The sequence below is a fragment of the Callithrix jacchus genome, chromosome 3 (assembly GCF_049354715.1).
Source record: "Callithrix jacchus isolate 240 chromosome 3, calJac240_pri, whole genome shotgun sequence".
Classification (NCBI taxonomy): Eukaryota; Metazoa; Chordata; class Mammalia; order Primates; family Cebidae; genus Callithrix; species Callithrix jacchus.
In genome coordinates this window covers 155674600-155689155 of record NC_133504.1, presented here as the reverse complement: position 1 = coordinate 155689155, position 14556 = coordinate 155674600, and the positions used below count along the sequence as shown (strand labels likewise).

The 14556-nt window shown below is 43.8% G+C and overlaps 1 protein-coding gene across 9 annotated transcripts in view; it reads left to right on the top strand.

The window, feature by feature from the left end:
* The window catches only part of TBC1D1 (TBC1 domain family member 1), a 234596-nt gene extending 230614 nt beyond the window's left edge, over positions 1–3982 (top strand). For all 9 annotated transcript variants that reach the window (XM_035293897.3, XM_035293899.3, XM_035293898.3 and 6 more), the window contains one exon: positions 2169–3982. In XM_035293897.3, coding sequence (XP_035149788.1) covers positions 2169–2369 — 201 coding nt within the window. In that variant the 3' untranslated portion in view covers positions 2370–3982. The remainder of the gene's footprint in view (positions 1–2168) is intronic.
* The last annotated feature ends 10574 nt before the right edge of the window (positions 3983–14556 follow it).

The window sequence follows — 14556 nt, the reverse complement described above, 5'->3', positions numbered from 1 at the left end:
ATTTTTATATAGCTTTTCTAAGGGGGCCAAAATGTCAAAATTGACCCATTTCCTATTTTTATTCTGTTCATGAAATTGTTAGAAATACTGAAATCCCCTTTCTTTGCTTGTTAAACACATGTGAACACTGTCTAGAAGCTGGAGAGCAAACTCTACCACCTGTTTTATGCAGCAGTGTATCAGATGATTGCATAGACATGCCAGATGGAGCCAAATAATAATGCACATGGATTTGTCATAATCCCTGCAAGTCATTGACGCCCACGCTGAGCCAGGTGCTGCGGGAGGCAGGACCATGTGTGAAAGAGAAGACATGCTTCCTTCTACGAAAGCATCAGGGTTGTTGAGACCTGACATTAATGCAGAATTGCAGATGACCAGGCAGATTAATTCTCTACTAACTAAGCTGCAGGTTGCACCTGGAAATGCAGGGAGGCTTCAGGGTGATGAGGGTAGACCCTGACCCGGGCCCTGACAATGGGTGGATTTTGAGGATAAGAGAGTATTGCTTAGAGAGAGACCCCAAGCGTGCCCACCCCATGCCCAGTAAGCTGACAAACTAAGGTTCTTGGTCCTTTTTTCACTCTATTTCAGGTGTTCTCGTGGCCCAGCCAGAGCTAGACTTTGAGTCATGAATTGTCTGTCTGGCACAAGTGTTGGCATGTTCAAAAAAACTGTTTTCTTTGTTTGAACAATGAAAAAAAAAGATAAGATGCATCTTTTTTTTCCCACCTACAATAAATGGGGGCGTGTGAAATCTGGACTGGATAAGTGAGATAGACCCAGTCACAGAGCACTCCAGGATGCAGCTCTGAGCTGGGGAACGGGCTAGAAAGGCCTCAGGGACATCAGCATAAGTGTTACAGAGTTTCTGCAGTTTTCTCAGGGAACCCCTTCATGTCACTAGAGCTGACATACTTGTCACCTGGGAAGCCTGCCCGAGCAAATCAGAGAGAGGAGTGACAGTCGCTAGAAAGATACACCTGGTCGTTCTATTTAGCTAGCATTAATTATGTGCCAGATGCTGAAGATGTAAACTGAGTGAGAGCCTCATTCCTCTGTAGGGTGGGAGAGAGGATACTGCTTATCTCTGTGGCTGGTAGTGAGCAGTCACCGAGACCAGGCACATCAACCTCTTAGCAGAACACCTGGCTTTTCTAAGGACTCCATGTGTTCCAGGGAAATGCCTGTGTTTCTTGACATAGTGATGTCTTGTTACTCTGAACATCACTAGCTTTACACAGAAGCTTTAGATGGCACGGACATGAATAAATGCAACTTGATTTCTTGTTGGTTCCTTTTTGAGTATCACTATGTTTGCAAAGAATTTCAGATTAGAGGACTGTTACTACCTTGGGCCTTCAAGTGGAAACCGTTTCGAGTTTTTGTCAGTCCGAAATCAATTTGTGTGTGTATATATGTACTCATCAAAATAGGCCAGGCTCTGCTGCAGTAGTGAAGTTCCAAATCCCCGAGGCTTGGCACACCGGAAGTCTGTGTCACTGAAGACCCCCCCTTCCCTGAAGCATTCTTAGGCCCCATCCAAGCTGCCCTTCCAGTGGTGGTGCCTGGGGACTTGGGTTCCCTCTGTGTTGTGATCCACCATCACAGCATCAGCAGCCACAGCAGGGGAAAAAAATGCTGGGGACTCTTGGGGTGCTTTTAAGGGCCTGGTCCACCTACCTGCAAGGGGAGCTGAGAATGGCCTTCCTGTGTGGCCAGAACTGATGATAAAACTGTAGACTGGGCCGGGCGCGGTGGCCCAAGCCTGTAATCCCAGCACTTTGGGAGGCCGAGGTGGGTGGATCATGAGGTCAAGAGATCGAGACCATCCTGGTCAACATGGTGAAACTCTGTCTCTACTAAAAATACAAAAAATTAGCTGGGCACGGTGGCGCGTGCCTGTAATCCCAGCTACTCAGGAGGCTGAGGCAGGAGAATTGCCTGAACCCAGGAGGCGGAGGTTGCGGTGAGCCGAGATCGCGCCATTGCACTCCAGCCTGGGTAACAAGAGCGAAACTCCGTCTCAAAAAAAAAAAAAAAAATGTAGACTCATCATGGCTGAAACACAGCTCCAGAGTGCTCCCAAGGCTGGACGCAAGTGGGCGCTGGATCCCTCCTGTGTTATCACGGGCAATTGCATTCTCATTTCTTCTTTTATTCTCCAGGTGGCAAATGGTAGGATCCAAAGCCTTGAGGCCACCATTGAGAAGCTCCTGAGCAACGAGAGCAAGCTGAAGCAGGCCATGCTTACCTTAGAGCTGGAGCGGTCGGCACTGCTGCAGAGCGTGGAGGAGCTGCGGCGGCGGAGCGCAGAGCCAAGCCGTCTGGGGTCTGAGCACGCGCAGCCGGAGCCCACGGGTGACTGACAGCTCTGCGAGAGAGATTGCAACACCATCCTCCACTGTCCAGGCCTTAACTGAAAGGGACAGAAGATGCTGGAGGGCGAGAAGGAAGCGTGAAGTGTGCTTCTCAGGGAGGAAACTGGCTTGCCAGCAAGTAGATTCTTAAAAACTCAAGACTTGCTATTCAGGGGCGTGTCCCAGTGTTTTTGTTGTTGTTTTAGATTCTAAATCGTCCCTTCTGCAGTCCTGATGACTGTACACAGTAGCTTTAGATGGTGTGGACACGAATAAACGCAACTTACGTTTTCTTCTTGGTTCCTTTTTGAGTATCACTGTGTTTCTAAAGAGCATTCATAATACCGTGGAATTTCAAACGCTGGAAGAGCTCAAGATCATTCCTCAGGAAAAGGTGTGGGTCCTTCATTCTTCCAAGAGGGTTTGTGTGACTACACCCTCAGTGTCACTGGCAAGGTGCAGTTGGTTCTTGCCTATTCTTGTTATGGAAACCTATGATGATCATTGGGAAGAATTGAAAATGATTTATTTAATTTTGATATCTTGATCACTGTCAAGTGAAACCAATCTCTCTCCTTAGTATTTAAGGAAGTTTGTCTTTAAAAAAAATAGAGAGTGTTTTCATACATTTTTTGCTTGTCCCATAAGTACAGGTGATCAAAGTCACAGTAGGTAGTTGCTTTATGGGACAGTTGACACTTTTAGACCCTACCAGGTATTGCTAGCACACGAACTGCAGTTGTAGGGTCTGAGATATTTCTTTCCTGGTAGTTTCATGCCCATACTGTAGAGTCATGTATTTATTTTTGCCTGTTGTGTGATGTAATGCAATCATGTTCCTTTGAGTCTCCATCCCTTGAAATCTGACTTCTTGCAGGAGTAGGCACATCAAGATATTCAGGGGTGCCTCACGAGTCTGGGACTTGAAAAAGATCAGGTTGAAGCTGCAATCAGATTTATGACAGCTGATGATTTTTCAGAGGTTGCACACAGTGACTCCTCCCTCAGGATGACGAGGACCTGTGCCTTCAACAAGCAAAATGCTGCTCATGGTTGTCCTGCTTGCAGCCAGTCGCTGTGTAAAGCCTCTCCGATGTGCACTTAGAGTGGGTTGCTTCCTTAAAAAGATGGGGTTCTGTGCAGTCACAGGTCACTTCCTTGACAACACAGTCATTTCTGATCTTTATCATTGTAACACTTCTTCTGTTCCATAGGAGTTTCTTTCGATTCTCTCAGTTGTTGTAGGGGTTTCTTAATCCTGGGGTGAAAGGAGAGATTGCTGTACTTAGACTCATTATGAGTCTCCCTAGCCATTTCACGGGGAGACCACAGTGCTGACCCCAGTGCCTGAACAGGTGGCTGGCACTCGAGACTTCCTCCTGCCCCCTGGCTCAGAGGATAGCGGTTTCCATCAGAAACCAAGATAATGAGTTCAGCCTTTATCCCTAGTGGTTCCACTAGATGTAACTTAAAGGAGTTAACGTTTGAGGACTTTGTTCTTTATCAGATTTTACTATTTGAATGTTTACTGTTGGATTTTGGACATCTTATTACTGTTACTCAAAAACATTGGCTCTGCATCAAGTAAGAAACAAGAAAGCAATAAAACAAGAAATAATTCATGCCCACGTTTTTATGGTGCTTTTTTTTTTTAACTTTGGATTTTTGCTTTTCAGCCCGGGAGTAAAGGAATGCCTTATGAACATCTATGGTCTGCATGTGGCCATTACCCAACCATCAGTGAGATTATTTGAGATATTGGTGTCTGCTTCCAGTATGGTTATCTGAGTGTCTATTAGGTAAGTTGTAACGCCTCTACACAGGGTCTGAGTTTAGCACTGATGAGACCAGCTCCATCAGTTTTATGTGGCCATGAGGGCTGTTAAGAGATTGCACTGGGCAGAAAGGACTGTTGACATGAGCCCATGGATGTAGGTTGGACAGCCTCAGACTGTGATTGACTCAGCAAGATGCAGAGAGGCATCAGGAGGATTCTCAGAGTGTGAAGATTCTCAGAGCCAAGTTTTTAAACCATGTTTTGTGTTATATTTCCCCAACACTCATGTGTGCACTTGGTGGCGTCATTCTTTTGGTACCATTTATGCCTCTTAAGACATTATGAGGCCTCAAGAAGGGCCCTACTACCTGGAATGGGATGAGACTCTTCAGTGTGCACACTCGGTTCAGCTCCCTCTCAGGGTGGCCTGTGGATAGAACAACAATGTCCATTTGGAGGTTTGTGTGTCTGATTTTGGTAAATGGGAGAAGAGTTGCTCCACGTCCCATGGAATACCAGATTTTGTTACAGAATTAGACCAAACTCAACTGTGTGAAATGCTGGAAAAGTGAAGATGCAGAAGGCATGTGAATTAGGCTAAGTCACCAGGTCATCTTTGAGAAGCAAAGCACAACGCCGCTGCTGAAGTGTGCCTAGGCAGGTGACGTGGCATAAGCTCTGTGACCATCCCCGTGGGTCTATAGCCAGGTGGCTAGTGGTGGACCTGGGCTATTCTCGTCAGCACTCAGAAAGAAGAGCTGGAGTGAAGCAGAAGGGAGTGAGGACCTTTGTGTCTGTCGCATCACAACACCACATTGAACAATGATGATCTCAGAGAAAAATGGCACCTGCTTCACTTTGGCCTTCCAGATCTCATGCCAGCACGTCTTGGAGCCAATTCTGAATTGGAACCACCAGGGAAGGGGACTCTGGGAAACACAGTTCAGGATTAACCACGTTAACATAATAAAAGCCACCATGGCGAATTTTGGAAGCTGCCTACTTTGACAGCATGCGTGTATGAGTCCTTTTATAGAGGCCTTTCATCTAAGTGTGTACAACTAGTGATACATAGAGTTCAGACTCAGATTGACGTTGGCATTGAGAGCTGCTGATGGTACACAGGCTTCAGAGACCACTGCTGGCTTCTGGGACTGCCTCCCAGCCTTCAGCTGCCCTGTCTTGCCCGCTATAAGGAAGAGTTGACTCCGATCACTAATTCTAGTTAAAACCCAGAAACTATGTAGAATAGTTTAAAAGCCACATTGTCTTAATCTAAACTCTGCTTTAAGGGTTTGGCATGGCTAAAAATAATCCTGGACTGGGAAAGCTGGAGGGAACTTTCCTTCATTCATACTAGAAAGTCACCTCCCACCTCATTTTGTAGAGGAAAATGCTGAGTGAGGTATAGAGAGTTTCAGAATCACCTGATGGTTGGCTGCAGGATCAGAGTAGATCCCTGGCCTTCTGACTGCCTAGTAGTGAGCACCACCCAGTTTTACTTCCAGTGAGTTTGGGGAACCATTTCTGATGACATCAATTTACAAAGCAGAGAGATGTCTGCTTCATTTTCACATAGCTGACTTCTATTCTGAAGAGCCCACATCAATTTATCCCTGAAATGCCTCCAGTAGTTTTAATTGATACAGAGTTAAAACTGGGGGGCTCTCCCAGGAGTGGCCCCTATGTGTGGACCCAGGGGCAGAGGAATTCTATCGCCACAGGATTTGACGTGATTAAATACAATGTTTGCTCTTGACAACTATTTCTTTTTTACCTTTGGACTTTTGAAAACCTTTGCTTTGTAATGTTTTTAGAAAAAAAAAAAATTGCCTTTGGTTTTATAAAAGAGAAACTTTATTATGTAAACTATTTTGCTGCCCTCTCTAGAAATTACTAGAATGATTAGGGAAATGCAAGAGCTATGCGGTACGGAGCAGCCACAACAGTTATTTGGATAATTTGATACCAAAATATTAAAAAGAATGTTCTTAGTATTTAGGCTTCATAGATACTTTCCGTTGTATTTGTCAAAATAACCATAGCGCTGTCTTGGTTATAAACCTTCATAAAGTATTTGGATTTCTACCACGAGATGTATGTTTATTAATAAATTTTGTGCATTACTAAATTGATAGAAGTTTTGAATGAGGTTAAAATACGATGTTTAAAAATATTAATGATAAAACTCCTGTTCAGTATTTTTAAGAATAATGAGCACTTCATTACTGCAAATGTTTTAAAACTGTGATTAGTCATTCAGACATCACTTTCCAAGTTCAGCCTAGTTTTATGGTTGGTTTTAATGCACTGACTTCCAAAATCTAGTAACTCTAAATGGAAGAAGAACACAACGAATCACATTAAGTCATAATTGCTCATTCTTCATTTTTATTTATCAATTATGCAAAGATTTTTGTGGAAATCTGAGTAATGAATTTCCATCTTCTCTCATGACAGACAACACAAACTAATCAAAACGTATTAAGGGTTTTATAATTTTTAACCAAAGACACTATAACACCAGAACTCTTCATTTGGAAAGTTTTGAACAAATTATAAAAACGTTTCCATGTTTGAGTAACACCCTCACATGATTTTTGGCCAAAACATGACCTAACTCAGAAACACTTCCAAACCCTTTTCTGAAAAGCCTCTCTCTAGCACTTTCACCATCATCCTTTCCTGGGCCCACCCTTGTTGGAGCCTTGGCTCTGGATAATCATGGTAGGGACAGGTAGCAAGTTCATGGTCCTGCTATAGACAACTGTCTCGCCTCCAGCCCTTCCCTGCAGTGCCACCGAAGAGTCGTGGTTCTGGGCCTGCAAAGAGCTTGGCTGAGCAGAGCAGAGAGGAACTGAACAGTGTGTGTTAACAATGGAGCCTGTGAATCACTCCTGTGAATCATGGCACTTTATTACTGCAGTGCCCTTTTCTTAAGCCTACTGAAGACAGCCTGGACAACGTGGCATGGCCAAGGGGTGGGGAACAGCTTTGTTACATCCTTTTTCTCAGTCATTTGCCTGCTTTCCTCACTCTTCTGACTACATCTTCCTGCCCTTGTTTTTCTTATCCCATATTTGGATGGATGTTGACCAATTTGGGGTGTCTCCTTCCTGCTGTTCCAGAAAGCTCTTCCTTCTAAACCCCATAACTATGTTTTTAATCTCTTTCAACTGTTAGAAAAGGTGACTCTGATTACTGTTAAACTTGGGCTTTGGCTCTCAGCACCCTGCAGGGTGACCTCCTGAGGTGCCATCTTGGGGACCCTGTGCAGATGGTGAAGTAGCACATTAGGGAGATAGAGGCAAGTTTGCATGTGGGTCTATTGAATGCTACCGAATGCCTATCTCTGTTCTGTACTTCTTACCAAGGAGGGCATGATCTGTTTATTTTCCTTTCTTTGAAATATGTGACTATCAAATTTACTCCTAAATTTCATATGTTCAAATCATCTAAATGGGTTTGTTATTAGAAAGGATGTTAGCTCTTTCATTCTGGATCTGCCTCTTCACTATAGCCCCACTGTCTTTGCATAGTATGGTTTCACCTGCCTGCCTCTCCATATCCAGCTTGGCGGGTATGACATCTCCCTGGCTGTCACCCTCCAGCCGTCTTACAGTGCCCCCAATGATGTACCAAGCCTTGTTCTAGGTCCTGAGACGACAAAGTAAGCATCTGCCATCACTGCACTCTTATTCTAGTGAGGGAGGGAGGTAATTTGAATAAGCAAGCAAAAATCAATCATGAGGTGGAGGCTGCCTACTTAGAATGTTCAGAGAAGACCCAGCTGAGAAGCTGGTATTCAAGTGAGACTGGGAAGGAACCCGCTAACAGAAGAGTTGGGTGAGAGTGTTCTGGGTGACCTAGTATTAGAAGGTGGAAGAGTCCCTTCCAAATGACAAATGATTCTATCCTCGCTTTGAGTCTGGAGCCAAGTCCTTAAACCCCAAACCCACTGCTATGGTCTGAATGTTGATGTCATCCCATTCCTTCTTCATTCGTGTGTTCAAATATAATATCCAATGTGATAGAATTAAGAGGCATTTGGGAAGTGTTAAGTCACAAGGGCTCTACCCTCATGAATGGAATCAGTGCACTTAGAAGCTGGAGGGAGCTACCTTGCCCTTCCACCACGTGAAGACACAGCAAGAAGGCGACATCCATCTATGAGGGACAGTCCCTCACCAGACACCACATCTGCTGGTGCCTTGACGTTGGACTTCCCAGCCTCCAGAACTGTTGTGTATAAATTATCCAGTCTGAGCAGCTAAAACAAACTAACCCACTTAGCATCCACTTAACCCCATGTCTCTTTCAGATGGCAAGAAAATACCAATATTTTTCAAGATAAATTTTCCATTATTGTATAGTCCGGTCAATATAAATGATAAATTTTCAGCTTGATCCACTAACTCTTTTAATGGGCATAAGGGAATCTGCTATTCTTAGCATTCAACTGCAAAGAGGAATGAGTCGGTGAAATGGACATTGTAGTGTGCACCTGGCACAGGTGACCTTGTTACCTCAGTTTATGATGATCTCCCCTGCAGATCCGACAGCTAGTGGACACAGCCCTATCAACTTCCTGCCATGATCATCTGCAAAGGGAAACTGGGCCTTGGGAAGACATTCCTTAAAGTTCAGGGAAAAGCTATGTGTGATTTAATGGCATGAGAGCCTAAAAGAGACTTTGCAAAATTCTACAAAAGTAAATCCTGACTGTTCAAATTGCATTCCAGGTTACTGAGAAAATTTGAGCAAAAAAAATTGCTCAACGGCTGTTAGTAATTTTTTAGAATGAGTTGACAGTGGTGAGAAGAGGTACTGGAGATGGGAAGATAGAGATCTTTGAAGAATTACAGAGCTAGCCAAACTTCCCAGTTTATTTAATGAAGTAGGAAGTGGATGATGTAAAGTATGGTTCATTGAGCCCAATGAAATGCTTGTCTGCATGGATCATGAGGATATTCTTGCAATCCTTCCTTTAATCCTCAGCGCCTTCTTTAAGAAAGCCCCAGAACTTTCCAGATATTTCTCCCAAATAATGTTTGTTTTTAATCCAATGTCAACTGCGTAATTGAACATGTGACCCTATTTTAACTTGACATTTCCGGAACACTCAAAACCAGATTGGTGGTCCTCCGATTAGCAAATGTGCAAGGATTTGGTTCTGACTCATTTTGACTCTCTCTGGTTCTACTTTATTCTGGTTATTTCATGCTTTCGTAAATCTTTAATATCCTTGTAAATCACTGTAAAACATTTGAGGAACAAGATGGAGCCAGGTAAACATAAATAGAAGCAACATCTCATCACTAAAAGCACAGGCCCTGGAGTCAGCTGGAATCCGACCCTGATTTCTTATCTGTAAAATGGAAATAACAGCTATTTCATAGGATTATTGTGCAAATGTTTATGACAAGCATTGAGTACTGTGGCTGACACCAAGTTAACAAGCAATAAATGTTATCATTACTTATGATGACATGAACTAAATAAATCCAGTTATGTGAGCTTGAGATTGGCCCCGGGCAAAATTCCTCAACAGTGCAAACATTTAAAATAGGTGATTCCTTAAGATCATGTCATGCTAGCCCAGTATAATTTTATGCTTCTGAAAGCACAATGACCAAACAGAAGATGGGAAGCTGTAGAAAAATATGCCTTGATGTCAGCAGAGCATTTGATATATCTCACAATACCTTAAATAAAAGCTTATTAAAACTTAAATGAGTTAAAGTGGCATGAGCAGAAGGAGAGTTCAATTGTGTTGATTTAATAAAACCAGGAAGGTCTCTACGTGGTGGTTCTCAGTCCTGGTTGCACAACAGAATCATTCAGAGAGATTTTTCAAAATACCAGGACCCAAGGATACTCCAGGTTAACACACTCATGCACTCTGGGGTAGGGCCTGGGTTGTTTTTTGTCTTTAAGCTCCCCAGTGAATTTGAAGTTTAGGATTGAAAAATGCTGTGATTGATAATGGATTGTGGTGAGCCTATAAAGGAAGGGTCTCTGAGGTTTTGTCCTTAGCCAGCCGGGTGCACATGTTGATCATGTGATCTGTATCAGGCGCTAGAGACCATGCTCTTGGATGCACGGATGCCACCGACTAAATGCAATGAATGACAGGATCTTGATTGATGTTGACAAGCTGGCCAGATGACCTGATTCAAGCAAGATGCACTTTTAAATGTCAGGTTCTAAGTTTGTCTGTTAGGGCAGTGGGTCTCAGGGTGCAGGCCCCAGACATAGCCTCAGCATTTTCTGAAACTTGTTAGAAATGTATTAATGGGCTCTACCCCAACCTGCTAATTCAGAAACTCTGGAGGGTAGGATCAGCGATCTTTTCACAAACCCTCCATGGGATTCTGATGTGTGCTAAAGTTTAAGAACCACTCACATAGAAGGGAGAATCTCACAGGACAAGTACAGAATCAGAGATACCTCATTAGCCACAGCAGTGACTGTAAAGAGAGTCTGTTTATTCTTAATCTATAGTTCTGTTTTATTCTCGCTTTCCCGTTGCGATGAAGACCTCATACTTTGCAGATCACGTCACTTGCTTATCTCTGTGTTCTACAGCCATCGTGTAAAACTGTTTATTGAAAATCTAAGTAATTCCAGAGACTGTTAAATAGTGAGAAATGTTGAGTTTAGAGTTAATGACACAGTAATCGCTAAGAACTGCAGTTGCCATATGCCAGGTACCGTTATGAGCCCCTTAGACAAATATTAACTCATTGAATGAGAAAAGGCATGATCATGATTATTGGTTGGGTGACAAGCGTTGATGGGTGGGCTTATTTAACTTCCAATGTTTTTGATAGGTCATAAGGAGTTCTGTGTGTCTGAAAATCTTTTTGATAAGTAGTAAAATATTAACTAGTTAAAAATACTAAAAATGAACAATCCTTTATTTGCTCTGCCCTCCCAATATCCCCCCACCCCAAAAGAGGCAGGTGAGAGGAGGAAGAAAAGTCTGCCTCCACACATGGAGGGAACAAGAGAAGGTAAAGAAGTTGGGCGAGACTGTGTCAGGAGAGCTCACCCAGGACCAGGGCATGGGACAGGCATGCACCCATCTAAGGACACACCTGGGAAATGAGGAGTGGGGCTGGTGGGGCTCAGATACTTCCCTCTCTCCTTCTCCTGGGGAACTTTCAGGTCATTCATATACAAAGGGAGGCATAAACCAGAGAGATGAAGACAACTTATGGGGCTTTTCTTAAGAATGAATTGCTTCAGGACCAGTCACGAGTTGTCTGAAAGAGCTGTCATGACTTAAGGCGCCTTTCCCAACTGAATGTGCAAGGAGCAGTCTGACTCCTGCAAAAGGCCTAGACTAGATTTTTCTAGTTGGCTGTGGCCAACCTTGGCCCTCTCTGTTTCCTAGACTGGGGAGGCTCTGAGGCACACCGTTTCAAAGATTTTGCTCCTCTGAGATTAAAAATATGTTAGAATGTGTTTAAAATGCCAAGAAATCCTACAGTAAAAAACAACCACCACCACCTAGTTTCAACCTTTTTAATATGTGGTCTTTCTAAAATATTTATTTCCTTGATGTGTTGCATGTGCTAAAACTCATACACACAACAGAAACATACAAAACAAGAAGTTTTTCAAAGTCCCCTCAACCCATATCCTACTTCCCAAAAGTAATCACTTAGCAGTTTCTTATCTCTTCCTCCAAAAATTGTTATGTGTACTACAGGATATCTGTGTGTATGTTTGTACAGATATTCTTTTAGTCATATAAATGATAACACTACACACTAATTGGTTACCTTGCTCTTGAAAAATATCTTGGGAATATTTTCATATCAGTACATGTAGATAATGAAAAAATAATAGTAGACACTCACAAAGAGATAACTAATGAATGAGCCAAGTACTGATGAGTACTGTGTATGTTTGTTTCATTTAATCCTCAGAACAAAACCATAGTAGACGTACCATTATTATCCTAATTTATAGTTGAGGAAGCCATCTACACAGGTCATGCCTACTGCCCAAGGTCACCAAGCCCAGCAGTTCAGACTCAAGAGCCCATGCTCTAACCACTGCAGTATACAAATCCACTCCACTCTTTTTAATGCCTGCACATAATATTTCTGTGCTTGGATGTGCCACAATGTATTGAACCGGGTTCACGTTGATGGACATTTGAGTTTATCTGCCTTGAGTATATCTGCACAGAATACCTTTGTGAATCTGTAAGTGTATCTGAAGATAAATTCAATGAATCACAGCAATGAACCACAGCAGCAAAGAGCACAAACGAGTCCTGAGCCCCATCCCCTCAAATCAGCCATGTCCCTCACAGATCTCCATGTTGGTCAGTTGCACTGTCCTTCACTCAGTTGCTTAGTTGACCCCCTTTTCTTTCTCATGTCCTACCATCCAGTCCATCAAACACATCCTCTCTGTATCCCCTCAGTCTGTTCTTCACCAGCATCCAGAGGGGACCTTTAAAAAGAAATCATGTCACTACCCTGCTTTAACCAAACTCCAGTGGTTTTCCATCACATTAAAAGAAAGTCTTAAGTCTTTAGGAGGGCCTGAGAGGCTGGCAGTAATTGGGATGCAATTTAAGCTTCTGCATGGGCACTCAAAATAGAGTTGCTCAAACAAAAACAGCAATTTCTCTGTCCTCTACCAGCAGTCCAGAGGGCAGGTGGGCCATTTGGGATAGACAGTGGTTCCGTTCTATAAGACCAACTAAAGACCCAGGTTCCTTCTGTCTTGTTGCTCCTCCAACCTCTTGGGCAATAGTTCTCAACTAGGGGTGACTTTGTCCCCTCAGGACATTTGACAATGTCTGGAGACATTTTTTGGTTTTAACAACTGAGGAATAAAGAAGGGTGTGTGTTCGTATCATCTAGTGGGTAGAGTAGAGGCCAGAGATGCTGCTAACCATCCTACAATACTTTGAACAGTCCCTACAATACGGAATCATGAGTCCAAAATGCGAGTATTGCTGATGTTGAACAACCGTGTTCTCAGGCAGTGAGAACAGGGTACTTGAGTCCCCTGGAGGGTTTCTTAACATACATCTAGGCCCCACCCCCAAAGTTTCTGATTCAGCAATTCTGGTTGGGGGGTAGGTGTGTGAAAATTTGCATTTCAGTAAGTTTCCAGATGATGCTGCTGATGCACATCCCGGGGCCACACCTCAAGAACCCCTGCCCTGGAGACTGACTTGTCCACAGGGAAGAAACAGGCTCACCAGCACCAGGTCTTTGCTCTGCCTGTGAGAAAGGATAAAAGAGAGGGGAACATTGCCCGTCTATTTCCCGTTGCCCATTTTATAAATACAGAACGAAGAAGTAGCAGAAACCATTTCCATTCATGGTCCATATTAGCATGAACTTACTGATGTAGCCACACTCAGCTGCACAAGAAGCTGGGAGATAGGGTCTCCATGAGAGCCCCACAAAGATGGGGACATTTTATTACAAAGAGAACAAGGAACATGGATATTAGAGACAGTTCACAGTCTCTGCTGAAAGGCTCTGCACAATCTGCCCCCACCCTTCCTTGCTCTCAGACCTTGCTTCCTACCTCTCCTCCTCACCTACTGTAACTTTCAGGCCTCTGCTCTGCTGATAACCCGCATGCTCTCAGGGCACCTTCCTCACTGCTCTGTCTGCTTTGGAAGCTTCTGTCCCGTCAGCCACTTGGTTTGCTTCCCTACTTCACTGCTGTCTCGTCTTGTCTAATGGGCAGCCCCTGCCCCCTCTGCCCCATACTCTCTATCCGGCCCCGCCCATGCATCTTACCGCTCTCTGACAGTATAGTCCATGTCTGGGTGCTTATCTGTCTGTCCCTGCCATAGGAAAGTAAGATTTGTGAGGAAAAAAGGTCATCCTTTCTCACTGTTGTTATATCTTGGGCATCACCTGGGCGTAAGAGGCAATTGGATATTCACTAAACAAATGAAAGTGCATCTTTCATTTTTGACAGATGCTGCCAAATTTCCCTTCTGACAGATGGGTGCTTAGAATGTAAATCCATGAGCCTGCTCAACCCTTATTAATATGGAGTATTTTCTTTGAGCTTCTTGTGCTCAGTGTGGTTGCAAATAGGCCTTGCAGCCCTGGAACATCATCACTCACCCCTGCCTCGCTGGGGTGGCCTCATCTCCCCAGGTTCCTTGGAGTTGCACTTCCCAGCTGGGTTGTGAGCCAGAGGAAACAAAGGGGGCTGGCTGCAAATCCTCCTAAGGAGGGGACCCCACCTCTCAGAGAAGTGTGCGATGGTCACACCCATTTAACGTGATAGCCCAATCAAGGGAGAGGCCATAGATTCATCTGATATAGCCCCCACCAGGAAACATCATATCCTTATCTAAACTATCTTGACTTAGAAGATTCTTAGTGGCTCAAAAGTGCTTTATCAGCTCAAGCTGATCTA